General features: G+C 52.4%; 1 protein-coding gene across 18 annotated transcripts in view; it reads right to left on the reverse strand.

Annotated features, from left to right (window-relative positions):
• SCRIB (scribble planar cell polarity protein) overlaps positions 1 to 14,757 on the reverse strand; it is a 221,537-nt gene that overhangs the window by 141,097 nt on the left and 65,683 nt on the right. For 15 of the 18 annotated variants that reach the window (XM_073543279.1, XM_073543274.1, XM_073543276.1 and 12 more), the window contains exons 8-18: positions 12,565 to 12,709; positions 12,377 to 12,495; positions 11,434 to 11,633; positions 10,950 to 11,116; positions 9,628 to 9,758; positions 9,425 to 9,544; positions 9,166 to 9,345; positions 8,764 to 9,087; positions 7,421 to 7,483; positions 2,715 to 2,804; positions 2,436 to 2,513 (exon numbers count right to left, since the gene is read on the reverse strand). In XM_073543279.1, coding sequence (XP_073399380.1) covers positions 2,436 to 2,513; positions 2,715 to 2,804; positions 7,421 to 7,483; positions 8,764 to 9,087; positions 9,166 to 9,345; positions 9,425 to 9,544; positions 9,628 to 9,758; positions 10,950 to 11,116; positions 11,434 to 11,633; positions 12,377 to 12,495; positions 12,565 to 12,709 — 1,617 coding nt within the window. The remainder of the gene's footprint in view (positions 1 to 2,435; positions 2,514 to 2,714; positions 2,805 to 7,420; positions 7,484 to 8,763; positions 9,088 to 9,165; positions 9,346 to 9,424; positions 9,545 to 9,627; positions 9,759 to 10,949; positions 11,117 to 11,433; positions 11,634 to 12,376; positions 12,496 to 12,564; positions 12,710 to 14,757) is intronic. The other 3 variants (XM_073543277.1, XM_073543282.1, XM_073543284.1) reach the window with 3 other exon arrangements.

Here is a 14,757-nt window from a genome sequence, read left to right on the forward strand (position 1 = left end):
CTCTCAGTCTGGTATTCTGCTCCATGGGGGGGATATGAAATGGCTCACATCAGCTTGGCTGCCCCTCAGTCTGTGAACAACTTTGTGTACGGGCCTAATTTATAGGTTTAGCCTGCAGATCAGATTTCTAGACCAGCCTCTCATGTTAATATTCTAATTCCTTGTTTGTGACTGGACCATGGCTACTTTACCAAATGAATACATTATTTTTTCTAAAGGTTCTTATCTTAGCTTTTCTTTCCCATAGTAAATAGAAATTTTCAGGCTGCAAATTGGCATCTCTCTTTAAAAGGCACCAGAAGATGTGAAATGTCTCCAATTCTGTGTGTCCTCAGGAAGGCCCCTTGGGGTTGGAGACCAGGAAACTGCATTTTCTCAGGATAACTTATGTGTGACTTTTGTGAAGAGTTGCAGACTGGAAACATGCTAGATACCTGCCAGCCATGCATACACATATTTTCACTACACCTTAGTATCGCCCAGGTGGTGGAATTATTGCCTGTGAAGTTGAGCAGATTTCACCTGTGCAATTTTAAGGGAAATCCTGAAAACATGACCTGTTGGTGGCTCTTGAGGACTGGAGTTGGGCAATACTGTTGTAGATGCTCCTTTTGCGGCAATTACAGCTGCAAGTCACTTTGGATAAGTCTCTATGAGCTTTCCACATCTGGCCACTGGGATTTTTTCCCATTCTTCAAGGCAAAACTGCTCCAACGCCATCAGGTTAGATGTTTCCTCTGGTGAACAGCGATCTTCATGTCTGACCACAGATTCTCCCTTGGATTATGGTTTCGGCTTTGACTCAGCCACTTCAGAACACTTACGTTTCTCCTTACACCACTCAAGTGTTGCTTTATAACTTTTCTTTGGGTCATTGTATTGTTGGAAGTTGAACCTCTGTCAGTGATCTGAGACTGGGACAAACTGAAACAGGTTTTGCTCAAGCATATCCCTGTATTTCGCACTATCCATCTTCCCCTTGACTCAGACCATTTTCCCTGTCCCTGGGTAAAAAACAAATCCTGGCATGATGCTACCACCATCATGTTTCACTGTGGGGATGGAGTTCTTGGTCTGATAAGCGGTGTTGGTTTGGTGCTAGACATAGCGTTTAGCTTGGTGGCCAAAAAGTTCACTTTTGATCTCCTCTGACAACAGTACCTTCCTCCATACATTTAGGTTCTCCAACATGGCTTTTGGCCAACTCAAAATGAGCCTTACAATTTCTATGTGCAAGTAGAGGCTTTTTTCTGCCTACTCTTCCATAAAGGCACCCTCTAGAAAGCATTCGGCTTATTGTGGTTGTATGGACAGATATTCCTGTCTCTGCTTGGGAACTCTGGAGCTCCTTCAGGGCTACCTTTGGTCTCTGTGCAGCCTCACTGATTAATGCCCTCCTTGCATTAATCAATGAGAGCTTTGCTGGGTGCCCTCTCTTGGCAGGTTTGTTGTTGTACCATTTATTTCCATCTGAAAATGGATTTGATGGTGCGTCGGGGGGATCATCAGAAATTGGGAGATTTTTTTTAAAAGTCAATCTTGACTTGCTTTGGAGATCACCTTGGTCTTCACGGTGGTGCTTGGAGATCACCTTGGTCTTCACGGTGGTGCTTGGAGATCACCTTGGTCTTCACGGTGGTGCTTGGAGATCACCTTGGTCTTCACGGTGGTGCTTGGAGATCACCTTGGTCTTCACGGTGGTGCTTGGAGATCACCTTGGTCTTCACGGTGGTGCTTGGAGATCACCTTGGTCTTCACGGTGGTGCTTGGAGATCACCTTGGTCTTCACGGTGGTGCTTGGAGATCACCTTGGTCTTCACGGTGGTGCTTGGAGATCACCATGGTCTTCACGGTGGTGTTTGGAGATAACCTTGGTCTTCACGGTGGTGCTTGGAGATCACCTTGGTCTTCACGGTGGTGCTTGGAGATCACCTTGGTCTTCACAGCGGTGTTTGGTTAGTGGTGCCTCTTGTTAATGGTGCTGCAGCCTCTGTGGTCTTCCGGAGAAGGTAAAGTGTATATACTGACAGACACTTGACTCTTAGGTTGTACACAGGCGGCATCCAGTCATTAAGCATGGGTCTTATGAAGGGAATTGCTTGCATTATAAATGTATAGGGGGTTAATGGGAAAACGGGTGAATACGTATGCACATGACAACTTTTAGTTATTTTATAAATGTATTTTATGATTATTTTTTTCTCACTTCACCAAGATAAGACTAATTAGTGCTGATGCATCACAAATCGAATTACAAGAATATTAACACACGGGTTATAATGTAACAAAATAAGTAAAAACAAAGGGGGGTGAATACTTTCACAAGCCACTGTATATACTCTCACACAGTGAAATTACACCTCCATGAAAGATGTAGAGGAATTCTGGAAATGGCAGGCGGCTTCTCAGAGCCCTCTGCCCGGCTCATCACTCACCTCTAGGAGTTTGTCCCCCACTCTGACCCCCGCACGGGCTGCGGGCCCCTCCTCAGCTACTCGTGAGATGAAGATCCCCTGTAAGGAGACGTATTGGAGTCAGAGCCGCCCCAGAGAGACCCCCAAATCTGCCATCTGGAGACTGGCAGATTCCCAAGTACACGCAGAGGGGGAGATCGGATTATAACACCCCCCATAGGATGCATGCAGCATGTCCCCATGTGATATCATACAGAACCCCCCTCAATTCACAGACTCAGCCCCACCCCCACCACTCACCTCATCATCTCCCTTGTAGGGGGTAGACCCTTTGCCCCCTGCAATGCTGATACCCAGACCCCCCGTCTGCCGCAGGATGGTGAGAGTAAGCTGGAAGCAGAAGACAGAGCCAGTTACTGGGGTACAGAGGGAGCAGAAAGGATATCAGACCACCCCCGAAAATAAGCCAAGCAGACCCCAAAGAGCACCCGCAGGAGAACCAGGGGACGAGTGATATCCTGTGCTCGAGACTCCGAATAATGCAGGGTGACACTGATCCAGCCATGTGCTACACTCCAGTCACACCCAGAGCTGCAGCCACCGTGCTCCAGTAACACCCAGAGCAGCACCCACTAATCAGTATCAACCACCGCACCCCAGTCACATGTAGAGCTGCAGCCTCTGCGCTCCAGTCACATGCAGAGCTGCAGCCACCACGCTCCAGTCACATACAGAGCTGCAGTCCTGTCCAGTGAAAAATCTGACCTACAGCAAATGTACAGAGGGCATTCTCAGTGATGTCACCTCTGATGATGGATAGGAGGCATTCTCAGTGATGTCACCTCTGATGATGGATAGGAGGCATTCTCAGTGATGTCACCTCTGATCTCTAGTGATGGATAGGAGGCATTCTCAGTGATGTCACCTCTGATGATGGATAGGAGGCATTCTCAGTGATGTCACCTCTGATCTCTAGTGATGGATAGGAGCCATTCTCAGTGATGTCACCTCTGATCTCTGGTGATGGATAGGAGCCATTCTCAGTGATGTCACCTCTGATCTCTAGTGATGGATAGGAGGCATTCTCAGTGATGTCACCTCTGATGATGGATAGGAGACATTCTCAGTGATGTCACCTCTGATGATGGATAGGAGACATTCTCAGTGATGTCACCTCTGATGATGGATAGGAGGCATTCTCAGTGATGTCACCTCTGATCTCTGGTGATGGATAGGAGGCATTCTCAGTGATGTCACCTCCGATCTCTAGTGATGGATAGGAGGCATTCTCAGTGATGTCACCTCCGATCTCTAGTGATGGATAGGAGGCATTCTCAGTGATGTCACCTCTGATCTCTAGTGATGGATAGGAGGCATTCTCAGTGATGTCACCTCTGATCTCTAGTGATGGATAGGAGACATTCTCAGTGATGTCACCTCTGATGATGGATAGGAGGCATTCTCAGTGATGTCACCTCCGATCTCTGGTGATGGATAGGAGGCATTCTCAGTGATGTCACCTCCGATCTCTGGTGATGGATAGGAGGCATTCTCAGTGATGTCACCGCTGATCTCTAGTGATGGATAGGAGGCATTCTCAGTGATGTCACCGCTGATCTCTAGTGATGGATAGGAGACATTCTCAGTGATGTCACCTCTGATCTCTAGTGAGGGATAGGAGACATTCTCAGTGATGTCACCTCTGATCTCTAGTGATGGATAGGAGACATTCTCAGTGATGTCACCTCTGATCTCTAGTGATGGATAGGAGGCATTCTCAGTGATGTCACCGCTGATCTCTAGTGATGGATAGGAGGCATTCTCAGTGATGTCACCGCTGATCTCTAGTGATGGATAGGAGACATTCTCAGTGATGTCACCTCTGATCTCTAGTGATGGATAGGAGACATTCTCAGTGATGTCACCTCTGATCTCTGGTGATGGATAGGAGACATTCTCAGTGATGTCACCTCTGATCTATGGTGATGGATAGGAGACATTCTCAGTGATGTCACCTCTGATCACTAGTGACGGATAGGAGACATTCTCAGTGATGTCACCTCTGATCTATGGTGATGGATAGGAGACATTCTCAGTGATGTCACCTCTGATCTATGGTGATGGATAGGAGACATTCTCAGTGATGTCACCTCTGATCACTAGTGATGGATAGGAGGCATTCTCAGTGATGTCACCTCTGATCTCTGGTGATGGATAGGAGACATTCTCAGTGATGTCACCTCTGATCTCTAGTGATGGATAGGAGACATTCTCAGTGATGTCACCTCTGATGATGGATAGGAGGCATTCTCAGTGATGTCACCTCTGATCTATGGTGATGGATAGGAGACATTCTCAGTGATGTCACCTCTGATCTCTAGTGATGGATAGGAGACATTCTCAGTGATGTCACCTCCGATCTCTAGTGATGGATAGGAGACATTCTCAGTGATGTCACCTCCGATCTCTAGTGATGGATAGGAGACATTCTCAGTGATGTCACCTCCGATCTCTGGTGATGGATAGGAGACATTCTCAGTGATGTCACCTCCGATCTCTGGTGATGGATAGGAGGCATTCTCAGTGATGTCACCTCCGATCTCTAGTGATGGATAGGAGATATTCTCAGTGATGTCACCGCTGATCTCTAGTGATGGATAGGAGACATTCTCAGTGATGTCACCTCCGATCTCTGGTGATGGATAGGAGGCATTCTCAGTGATGTCACCTCTGATCTCTGGTGATGGATAGGAGGCATTCTCAGTGATGTCACCTCTGATCTCTAGTGATGGATAGGAGACATTCTCAGTGATGTCACCTCTGATCTCTAGTGATGGATAGGAGACATTCTCAGTGATGTCACCTCTGATCTCTAGTGAGGGATAGGAGGCATTCTCAGTGATGTCACCTCTGATCTCTGGTGATGGATAGGAGACATTCTCAGTGATGTCACCTCTGATCTCTAGTGAGGGATAGGAGGCATTCTCAGTGATGTCACCGCTGATCTCTGGTGATGGATAGGAGGCATTCTCAGTGATGTCACCTCTGATCTATGGTGATGGATAGGAGGCATTCTCAGTGATGTCACCTCTGATCTATGGTGATGGATAGGAGACATTCTCAGTGATGTCACCTCTGATCTCTGGTGATGGATAGGAGGCATTCTCAGTGATGTCACCACTGATCTCTAGTGATGGATAGGAGGCATTCTCAGTGATGTCACCGCTGATCTCTAGTGATGGATAGGAGGCATTCTCAGTGATGTCACCTCTGATCTCTAGTGATGGATAGGAGGCATTCTCAGTGATGTCACCGCTGATCTCTAGTGATGGATAGGAGACATTCTCAGTGATGTCACCGCTGATCTATGGTGATGGATAGGAGGCATTCTCAGTGATGTCACCGCTGATCTCTAGTGATGGATAGGAGACATTCTCAGTGATGTCACCTCTGATCTCTAGTGAGGGATAGGAGGCATTCTCAGTGATGTCACCGCTGATCTATGGTGATGGATAGGAGGCATTCTCAGTGATGTCACCTCTGATCTCTGGTGATGGATAGGAGGCATTCTCAGTGATGTCACCTCTGATCTCTGGTGATGGATAGGAGGCATTCTCAGTGATGTCACCTCTGATCTCTGGTGATGGATAGGAGGCATTCTCAGTGATGTCACCGCTGATCTATGGTGATGGATAGGAGGCATTCTCAGTGATGTTACCGCTGATCTATGGTGATGGATAGGAGACATTCTCAGTGATGTCACCTCTGATCTATGGTGATGGATAGGAGACATTCTCAGTGGTCACCGCTGATCTATGGTGATGGATAGGAGGCATTCTCAGTGATGTCACCGCTGATCTCTAGTGATGGATAGGAGACATTCTCAGTGATGTCACCGCTGATCTATGGTGATGGATAGGAGGCATTCTCAGTGATGTCACCGCTGATCTCTAGTGATGGATAGGAGACATTCTCAGTGATGTCACCTCTGATCTCTAGTGATGGATAGGAGACATTCTCAGTGATGTCACCGCTGATCTCTAGTGATGGATAGGAGACATTCTCAGTGATGTCACCTCTGATCTCTAGTGATGGATAGGAGGCATTCTCAGTGATGTCACCGCTGATCTCTAGTGATGGATAGGAGACATTCTCAGTGATGTCACCTCTGATCTCTGGTGATGGATAGGAGACATTCTCAGTGATGTCACCGCTGATCTCTGGTGATGGATAGGAGGCATTCTCAGTGATGTCACCGCTGATCTCTAGTGATGGATAGGAGACATTCTCAGTGATGTCACCTCTGATCTCTAGTGATGGATAGGAGACATTCTTAGTGATGTCACCTCTGATCTCTGGTGATGGATAGGAGACATTCTCAGTGATGTCACCGCTGATCTCTAGTGATGGATAGGAGGCATTCTCAGTGATGTCACCTCTGATCTCTGGTGATGGGTAGGAGACATTCTCAGTGCTGTCACCTGATCTCTGGTGATGGATAGGAGACATTCTCAGTGATGTCACTGTTGATCTCTATTGATGGATAGGAGACATTCTCAGTGATGTCACCGCTGATCTCTAGTGATGGATAGGAGGCATTCTCAGTGATGTCACCTCTGATCTCTAGTGATGGATAGGAGGCATTCTCAGTGATGTCACCTCTGATCTCTATTGATGGATAGGAGACATTCTCAGTGATGTCACCTCTGATCTCTATTGATGGATAGGAGACATTCTCAGTGATGTCACCTCTGATCTCTATTGATGGATAGGAGACATTCTCAGTGATGTCACTGCTTCTTCCTCACATCACACAGGATCAGTCTCACCATGCACACATCACTCAGACCCTGGGGAAATAGGACAGACGCCATGCCCGACACCCGTGGACCCTGCAGGGGATGCGCAGGTTCTGCTGAGTGATTTGGGGGATTGGAGGGCAGGGGTAGCACGCGGGCAGTGGAGGGCAAGGGTGGCATGCGGGCAGTGCCAGGCTGGGTACACACCTCTTCCTCCTCTATCCGAGCAGGCTCAATCAGAAGATTATTCACTTGATCAAACGACACACCCTGTTAGAGCAGCAGACAGACGAGCAGGAGACGGGAGAGAGAGACAGGCATGCGGATTAGTGGAGCAAAATGACCAAAAATACCCAACACCATGAACCCACCTGTAGAGAGGCTCCTCCGGGGCAGACAACAGAGAACAGCAGCACAGAAGCAACACACTGTGAGCCCAGCACTGGATTAGCTTAAATTAAAGGGAACCAACACCAGAAAAACATCCGAGAGTCATCACCGAGCTCGGGGCACTGGAGGTGCAAGTCCTCTTTAAGAGCACACAGGACATTGGCGCTGGCGGGACAACGTGGAGGAGATGCAAAGCTGCAGGGCAATAGTGAGGAGGTGATGGGCTGTGGCACACAACAGCGGAGAGGTGCAGTCTGGGAGGTGATGAATTGTGGTACACAACAGCAGAGAGGTGCAGTTTGGGAGGTGATGAATTGTGGTACACAACAGTAGAGAGGTGCAGTCTGAGAGGTGACAAGCCGTGGTACACAACAAAGTATAGTCTGGGAGGTAACGTGTCAGGGTACTTGACAGTGGAGAGTTGCAGTCTGGGAGAGGACGACGGTGGTACAAGACAGCAGAGAGGTGCAGTCTGGGAGGTGATGGGCGGTGGCAAACGATAGGAGAGAGGTACAATCTGGGAGGTGATGGGCGGAGACACACGATAGAGAAATGCAGTCTGGGAGGTGACAGGCGGTGGCACATGACAGTGGAGAGGTGCAGTTTGGCAGGTGATGGGTGATAGCACACGATAGTGGAGAGGTAAAGTCTGGGAGGTGACGGGTGATAGCACACGATAGAGAGGTGCAATCTGGGAGGTGACGGGTGGTGGCACACGAGAGCAGAGAGGTGCAGTCTGGGAAGTAATGGGCAGTGGCACACCATAGCAGACAGGAGCAATCTGGGAGTTGACGGGAGGGGCAAAACAGCAGAGGTGCTGTCTGGGAGATGACGGGCAGTGGCACACATGTTCTGCTGTATGAACAGGCCATTAAACACCACTTGGCAAATGTTTAGGTCACTTCCAGCCGGTGAAAACCCTTAGTCATAACCTCTCCCCGTCTTCTCTTGTGGTGGGCTGAGGCTGCAGGGACCATGTATAGAGATAATTGATGGGCCGGATTTCAGTGCCCCCCCACCTGTTGATCTGCTGCCCCACAGTGGTTAATGAGCGAACAATTCAGGCATTGGTAAGTGTAGAAACCAGTGATTTATGTGGCAATGGTGCAGTGCAAGTGGGGTGGCATGTCGTGTCTAGGGCTTCTGATAAACCCCTGTACCTTGACGTTCTGCTGCGAGCTGTGGTGCCTCTCTTCCCTACTCTCCTCTGGAGGCCAGCCCTCCACCTCGTCCTCTTCTTGCTGCGAACACCTGAAGAAGCCTTTGTGGTCGCCATCCTCGTCAAGGGCACAGGGGCTCTGTCCCTGGAGAAGTGCCACCACGGCCTCCGTGTTGGGCAGCTTGGTGATCTTAGAGTGCTTCTTATAATGTGGGGTATCCTTGCGGATCAGACGTTTCTTCCCCGGAGACCCCCGGTCCTCGTCAAAGTCATCGTCTTCATCATCGCAATGTACTAAAGTCTCCTCAGCAAAGTGCACGGAGTGCTGCAGGGGAGAGGTGAAAGATGAGTGTGCAGAAGCCCCTGCCTCCTCGTGCCATGCTCTAGATCTACACTGCGCTACCTCCACGTATTCCACCTCCATCTCATCTGCCGGCGTCTCGTCTTCCTCCTCCTCCGGCTCTTGGTGCTCCGTTCGGTGCTGTGTTGCGGGATGATGATCCTCCTGGTATCCGGCAGAGACGGTGCTACCGCTACGCTGCGAATCTCCACTCTGACTGGAGACTCCACTGAGACGCTTATCCTACAGCGAGAAATCACATATCTCACTGGGACGATGAAAAAAACGAGGTGCCCCTGCGAGCAGAGCAACCCAAGCTCACCTCATCACTGGGGGACGTCGTGTCTGCCCTGGCGATGTAGCCCTCATTGCGCCGCTCCTCGATTCCTCTCTTCATCACCTTCAGTTCGCTGGGGTGTGGCGTTGCTCTCCTCTGCAGACCCTGAGAAACCCAGAAGACAGACAAGAGTAAACGGGCCTAGCAGAGAAAGCCCCGGGGCTGCAGAGCATCTCACCAGCTCTTACCCGCTGCTCTGCTGCAGCTTCATCATCCTCCTCCTCAGGTTTCAGCTCCTCCTGGAACTGAATGACACTGACGCGATTCAGGTTCCCATCTATCCAGCCGTCATCAATACTGTTCTGTAGTACAGGACTCTCTGTGAACATGAGAGCAATGCTAAAAACTGAGGCCCAACGGAGCATGGGCGGTCAGCCGTCCAGAATGGGAGATGGGGATGGCGGTCGGCCGGCCGAACAAGAGAAGCGGCCAGAACGGGACAGAGGGCGGGCGGTCAGAACGGGACAGAGGGTGGACGGCCACAACGGGACAGAGGGCGGGTGGCCGGGCGGCCACAACGGGACAGAGGGAGGGCGGTCCGACGGCCACAACGGGACAGAGGGAGGGCGGACGGACGGCCACAACGGGACAGAGGGAGGGCGGACGGACGGCCACAACGGGACAGAGGGAGGGCGGACGGACGGCCACAACGGGACAGAGGGAGGGCGGACGGACGGCCACAACGGGACAGAGGGAGGGCGGACGGACGGCCACAACGGGACAGAGGGAGGGCGGACGGACGGCCACAACGGGACAGAGGGAGGGCGGACGGACGGCCACAACGGGACAGAGGGAGGGCGGACGGACGGCCACAACGGGACAGAGAGAGGGCGGACGGACGGCCACAACGGGACAGAGGGAGGGCGGACGGACGGCCACAACGGGACAGAGGGAGGGCGGACGGACGGCCACAACGGGACAGAGGGAGGGCGGACGGACGGCCACAACGGGACAGAGGGAGGGCGGACGGACGGCCACAACGGGACAGAGGGAGGGCGGACGGACGGCCACAACGGGACAGAGGGAGGGCGGACGGACGGCCACAACGGGACAGAGGGAGGGCGGACGGACGGCCACAACGGGACAGAGGGAGGGCGGACGGACGGCCACAACGGGACAGAGGGAGGGCGGACGGACGGCCAGAACGGGACAGAGGGAGGGCGGACGGACGGCCAGAACGGGACAGAGGGAGGGCGGACGGACGGCCAGAACGGGACAGAGGGAGGGCGGACGGACGGCCAGAACGGGACAGAGGGAGGGCGGACGGACGGCCAGAACGGGACAGAGGGAGGGCGGGCGGACGGCCAGAACGGGACAGAGGGAGGGCGGACGGACGGCCAGAACGGGACAGAGGGAGGGCGGACGGACCGCAAGAACGGGACAGAGGGAGGCCGGACAGACGGCAAGAACGGGACAGAGGGAGGCCGGACAGACGGCAAGAACGGGACAGAGGGAGGCCGGACGGACGGCCAGACAGATGGGAGAGAGAGGTCGGCCAGACAGACGGTACCGATGCTCGGGGACGGCTGCTGGGGCAGAAGGTAACAGGTTAACACTTTGGATCCTGTCTTCTCATCGTCTTCCGTCTGAAATTTCAGCATCGGCTGCGACTGGTTCTCCGCCAACCACAGCGCCTTCAGGTTGAGGTTCGTCAGAGCGAAGGGCAAATTCAGCAGCCTGAGGGGGACACAAGGCCTCCACTTATAACAGAGGGAGACGTGCAGAAGAAGCAAAGACCACCCACAATCGCCCCAATCGAGGGACATCCCCTGTCCAATCATACCCCCCGGAGACCACCCTGCCATCTCCCATGACACCCACCTCACACCCTGCCATCCTGTGACTCCAGACATCTCACCACCACAATCTTTTAGTCCTCAATTATTAAGATTTGTGGCCTATAGCGACCAATCAGAGAGCAGCTTTCAGTTTAACACAGCACAATAAGAAATCTGTGCTGTGATTGGTTGCCAAGGACCCAGACTACCACACACCTGTTGCCGGCCACGTCCAGCACGTGCAGCTCGGTGGCGCTGGCGAGCTCCGGCGGGAGGGCGCTCAGCTGATTATCGCGCAGACACAGCATGTTCAGACTGGAGCAGCCGCCGATCTCCACGGGCAGAGACGACAGACGGTTGCGATCCACATTCAGGTTGGTCAATTTTGTGAGGTTTCCAATGGACTTCGGGAGATGCTGGAGGGAAAGAACCAGCCGACAACAGTACCGTAAATCGTGTGCAAGGTTGTCGGCCCCGCCCATTCCGGACATCCCGCCTGTGTACATGTGAGATTGTCAGCCCCCCCATGACTGACACCCCGCCTGTGTACATGTGAGGTTGTCAGCCCCCCCATGACTGACACCCCGCCTGTGTACATGTGAGGTTGTCAGCCCCCCCATGACTGACACCCCGCCTGTGTACATGTGAGGTTGTCAGACCCCCATTACCGACACTCCGCCTGTGTACATGTGAGGTTGTCAGACCCCATGACTGACACCCCGCCTGTGTACATGTGAGATTGTCAGCCCCCCATTACTGACACTCCGCCTGTGTACATGAGAGGTTGTCAGCCCCCATTACTGACACCCCGCCTGTGTACATGTGAGGTTGTCAGCCCCCATTACTGACACCCCGCCTGTGTACATGTGAGGTTGTCAGCCCCCATTACTGACACCCCGCCTGTGTACATGTGAGGTTGTCGGCCCCCATTACTGACACCCCGCCTGTGTACATGTGAGGTTGTCAGCCCCCATTACTGACACCCCGCCTGTGTACATGTGAGGTTGTCAGCCCCCCATTACTGACACCCCGCCTGTGTACATGTGAGATTGTCAGCCCCCATTACTGACACCCCGCCTGTGTACATGTGAGATTGTCAGCCCCCATTACTGACACCCCGCCTGTGTACATGTGAGGTTGTCAGCCCCACAATACACACCGTCAGTAGGTTCTCGGTCAGGATGATTTCGCTCAGGTTCTCGCAGTCCCCGATCGCCTCTGTGATCTGGAGCAGCCGGTTCTGGTCGATCTTCAGGATAGAGAGCTGCTTGAGCTGACCTGAGAGGGAATGACAGACGTGAGTCCACGGACACAGGAGCAGACGAGCGCTCGTAGCAGATCACTGACCGATGCCCGCCGGTATGCTGCCCAGCTGGTTCTGAGAGAGCAGCAGGTCGGTGAGGGAGATGAGGCCGCTGATCTCCGCAGGAAGCTGCTCCAACTTATTCTCCGACACGTCCAGACAAACCAAACGCCGGAGGTTCCCCAGTTCCTGCAAAACAAACATGAACTGCATCAATGCCTCGAGTCCCCGGAGGAGAGGACGCCGCCGGCACCCGAAACCATGGAGGAGAGGCCACTGCAAACAACCAAGCCTCAGGTGGAAAAAGTCGCCAGCAACCGAGAAACAGGGGAAAAAAAAGTCACCAGCACCTGAGCCACAGGAGGAAAAAGTCACCAGCACCTGAGTCACACAAAGAAAAAAGTCACCAGCACCTGAGCCACAGGAGGAAAAAGTCACCAGCACCTGAGCCATAGGAGGAAAAAGTCACCAGCACCTGAGCCACAGGAGGAAAAAGTCACCAGCACCTGAGCCACAGGAGGAAAAAGTCACCAGCACCTGAGCCACAGGAGGAAAAAGTCACCAGCACCTGAGCCACAGGAGGAAAAAGTCACCAGCACCTGAGCCATAGGAGGAAAAAGTCACCAGCACCTGAGCCACAGGAGGAAAAAGTCACCAGCACCTGAGCCACAGGAGGAAAAAGTCACCAGCACCTGAGCCACAGGAGGAAAAAGTCACCAGCACCTGAGCCACAGGAGGAAAAAGTCACCAGCACCTGAGCCACAGGAGGAAAAAGTCACCAGCACCTGAGCCACAGGAGGAAAAAGTCACCAGCACCTGAGCCACAGGAAGAAAAAAGTCACCAGCACCTGAGCCACAGGAGGAAAAAGTCACCAGCACCTGAGCCACAGGAAGAAAAGTCACCAGCACCTGAGTCACAGGAAGAAAAAAGTCACCAGCACCTGAGCCACAGGAGGAAAAAGTCACCAGCACCTGAGCCACAGGAGGAAAAAAGTCACCAGCACCTGAGCCACAGTAGGAAAAAAAGTCACCAGCACCTGAGTCACAGGAGGAAAAAGTCACCAGCACCTGAGCCACAGGAGGAAAAGTCACCAGCACCTGAGCCACAGGAAGAAAAAGTCACCAGCACCTGAGCCACAGGAGGAAAAAAAAGTCACCAGCACCTGAGTCACAGGAAGAAAAACTCACCAGCACCTGAGCCACAGGAGGAAAAAGTCACCAGCACCTGAGCCACAGGAAGAAAAAGTCACCAGCACCTGAGCCACAGGAAGAAAAAGTCACCAACACCTGAGCCACAGGAAGAAAAAGTCACCAGCACCTGAGCCACAGGAGGAAAAAAGCTACCAGCACCTGTGCCACAGGAGGAAAAAGTCACCAGCACCTGAGCCACAGGAAGAAAAAGTCACCAGCACCTGAGCCACAGGAAGAAAAAGTCACCAGCACCTGAGCCACAGGAGGAAAAGTCACCAGCACCTGAGACACGGGGTAAAAGTCACCAGCACCTGAGCCACGGGAGGAAAAAGTCACCAACACCTGAGCCACAGGAGGAAAAAGTCAGCAGCACCTGAGACACAGGGTAAAACTCACCAGCACCTGAGACACAGGGAAAAAGTCACCAGCACCTGAGACACAGGGAAAAAGAGTCACCAGCACCTGAGACACGGGAGGAAAAGTCACCAGCACCTGAGCCACGGGAGGAAAAAAAGTCACCAGCACCTGAGCCACAGGAGGAAAAAGTCACCAGCACCTGAGCCACAGGAGGAAAAAGTCAGCAGCACCTGAGACACAGGGTAAAACTCACCAGCACCTGAGACACAGGGAAAAAGTCACCAGCACCTGAGACACAGGGAAAAAGAGTCACCAGCACCTGAGACACGGGAGGAAAAGTCACCAGCACCTGAGCCACGGGAGGAAAAAAAGTCACCAGCACCTGAGCCACAGGAGGAAAAAGTCACCAGCACCTGAGCCACAGGAGGAAAAAGTCAGCAGCACCTGAGACATGGGGTAAAACTCACCAGCACCTGAGACACAGGGAAAAAGAGTCACCAGCACCTGAGACACAGGGAAAAAGAGTCACCAGCACCTGAGACACAGGGAAAAAGAGTCACCAGCACCTGAGACACAGGGAAAAAGAGTCACCAGCACCTGAGACACAGGGGAAAAGAGTCACCAGCACCTGAGACACGGGAGGAAAAGTCACCAGCAACTGAGCCACGGGAGGAAAAAAAGTCACCAGC

Source organism: Dendrobates tinctorius, unplaced genomic scaffold (assembly GCF_039654945.1).
Source record: "Dendrobates tinctorius isolate UK_male_01 unplaced genomic scaffold, ASM3965494v1 ptg000130l, whole genome shotgun sequence".
NCBI classification, from domain to species: Eukaryota; Metazoa; Chordata; class Amphibia; order Anura; family Dendrobatidae; genus Dendrobates; species Dendrobates tinctorius.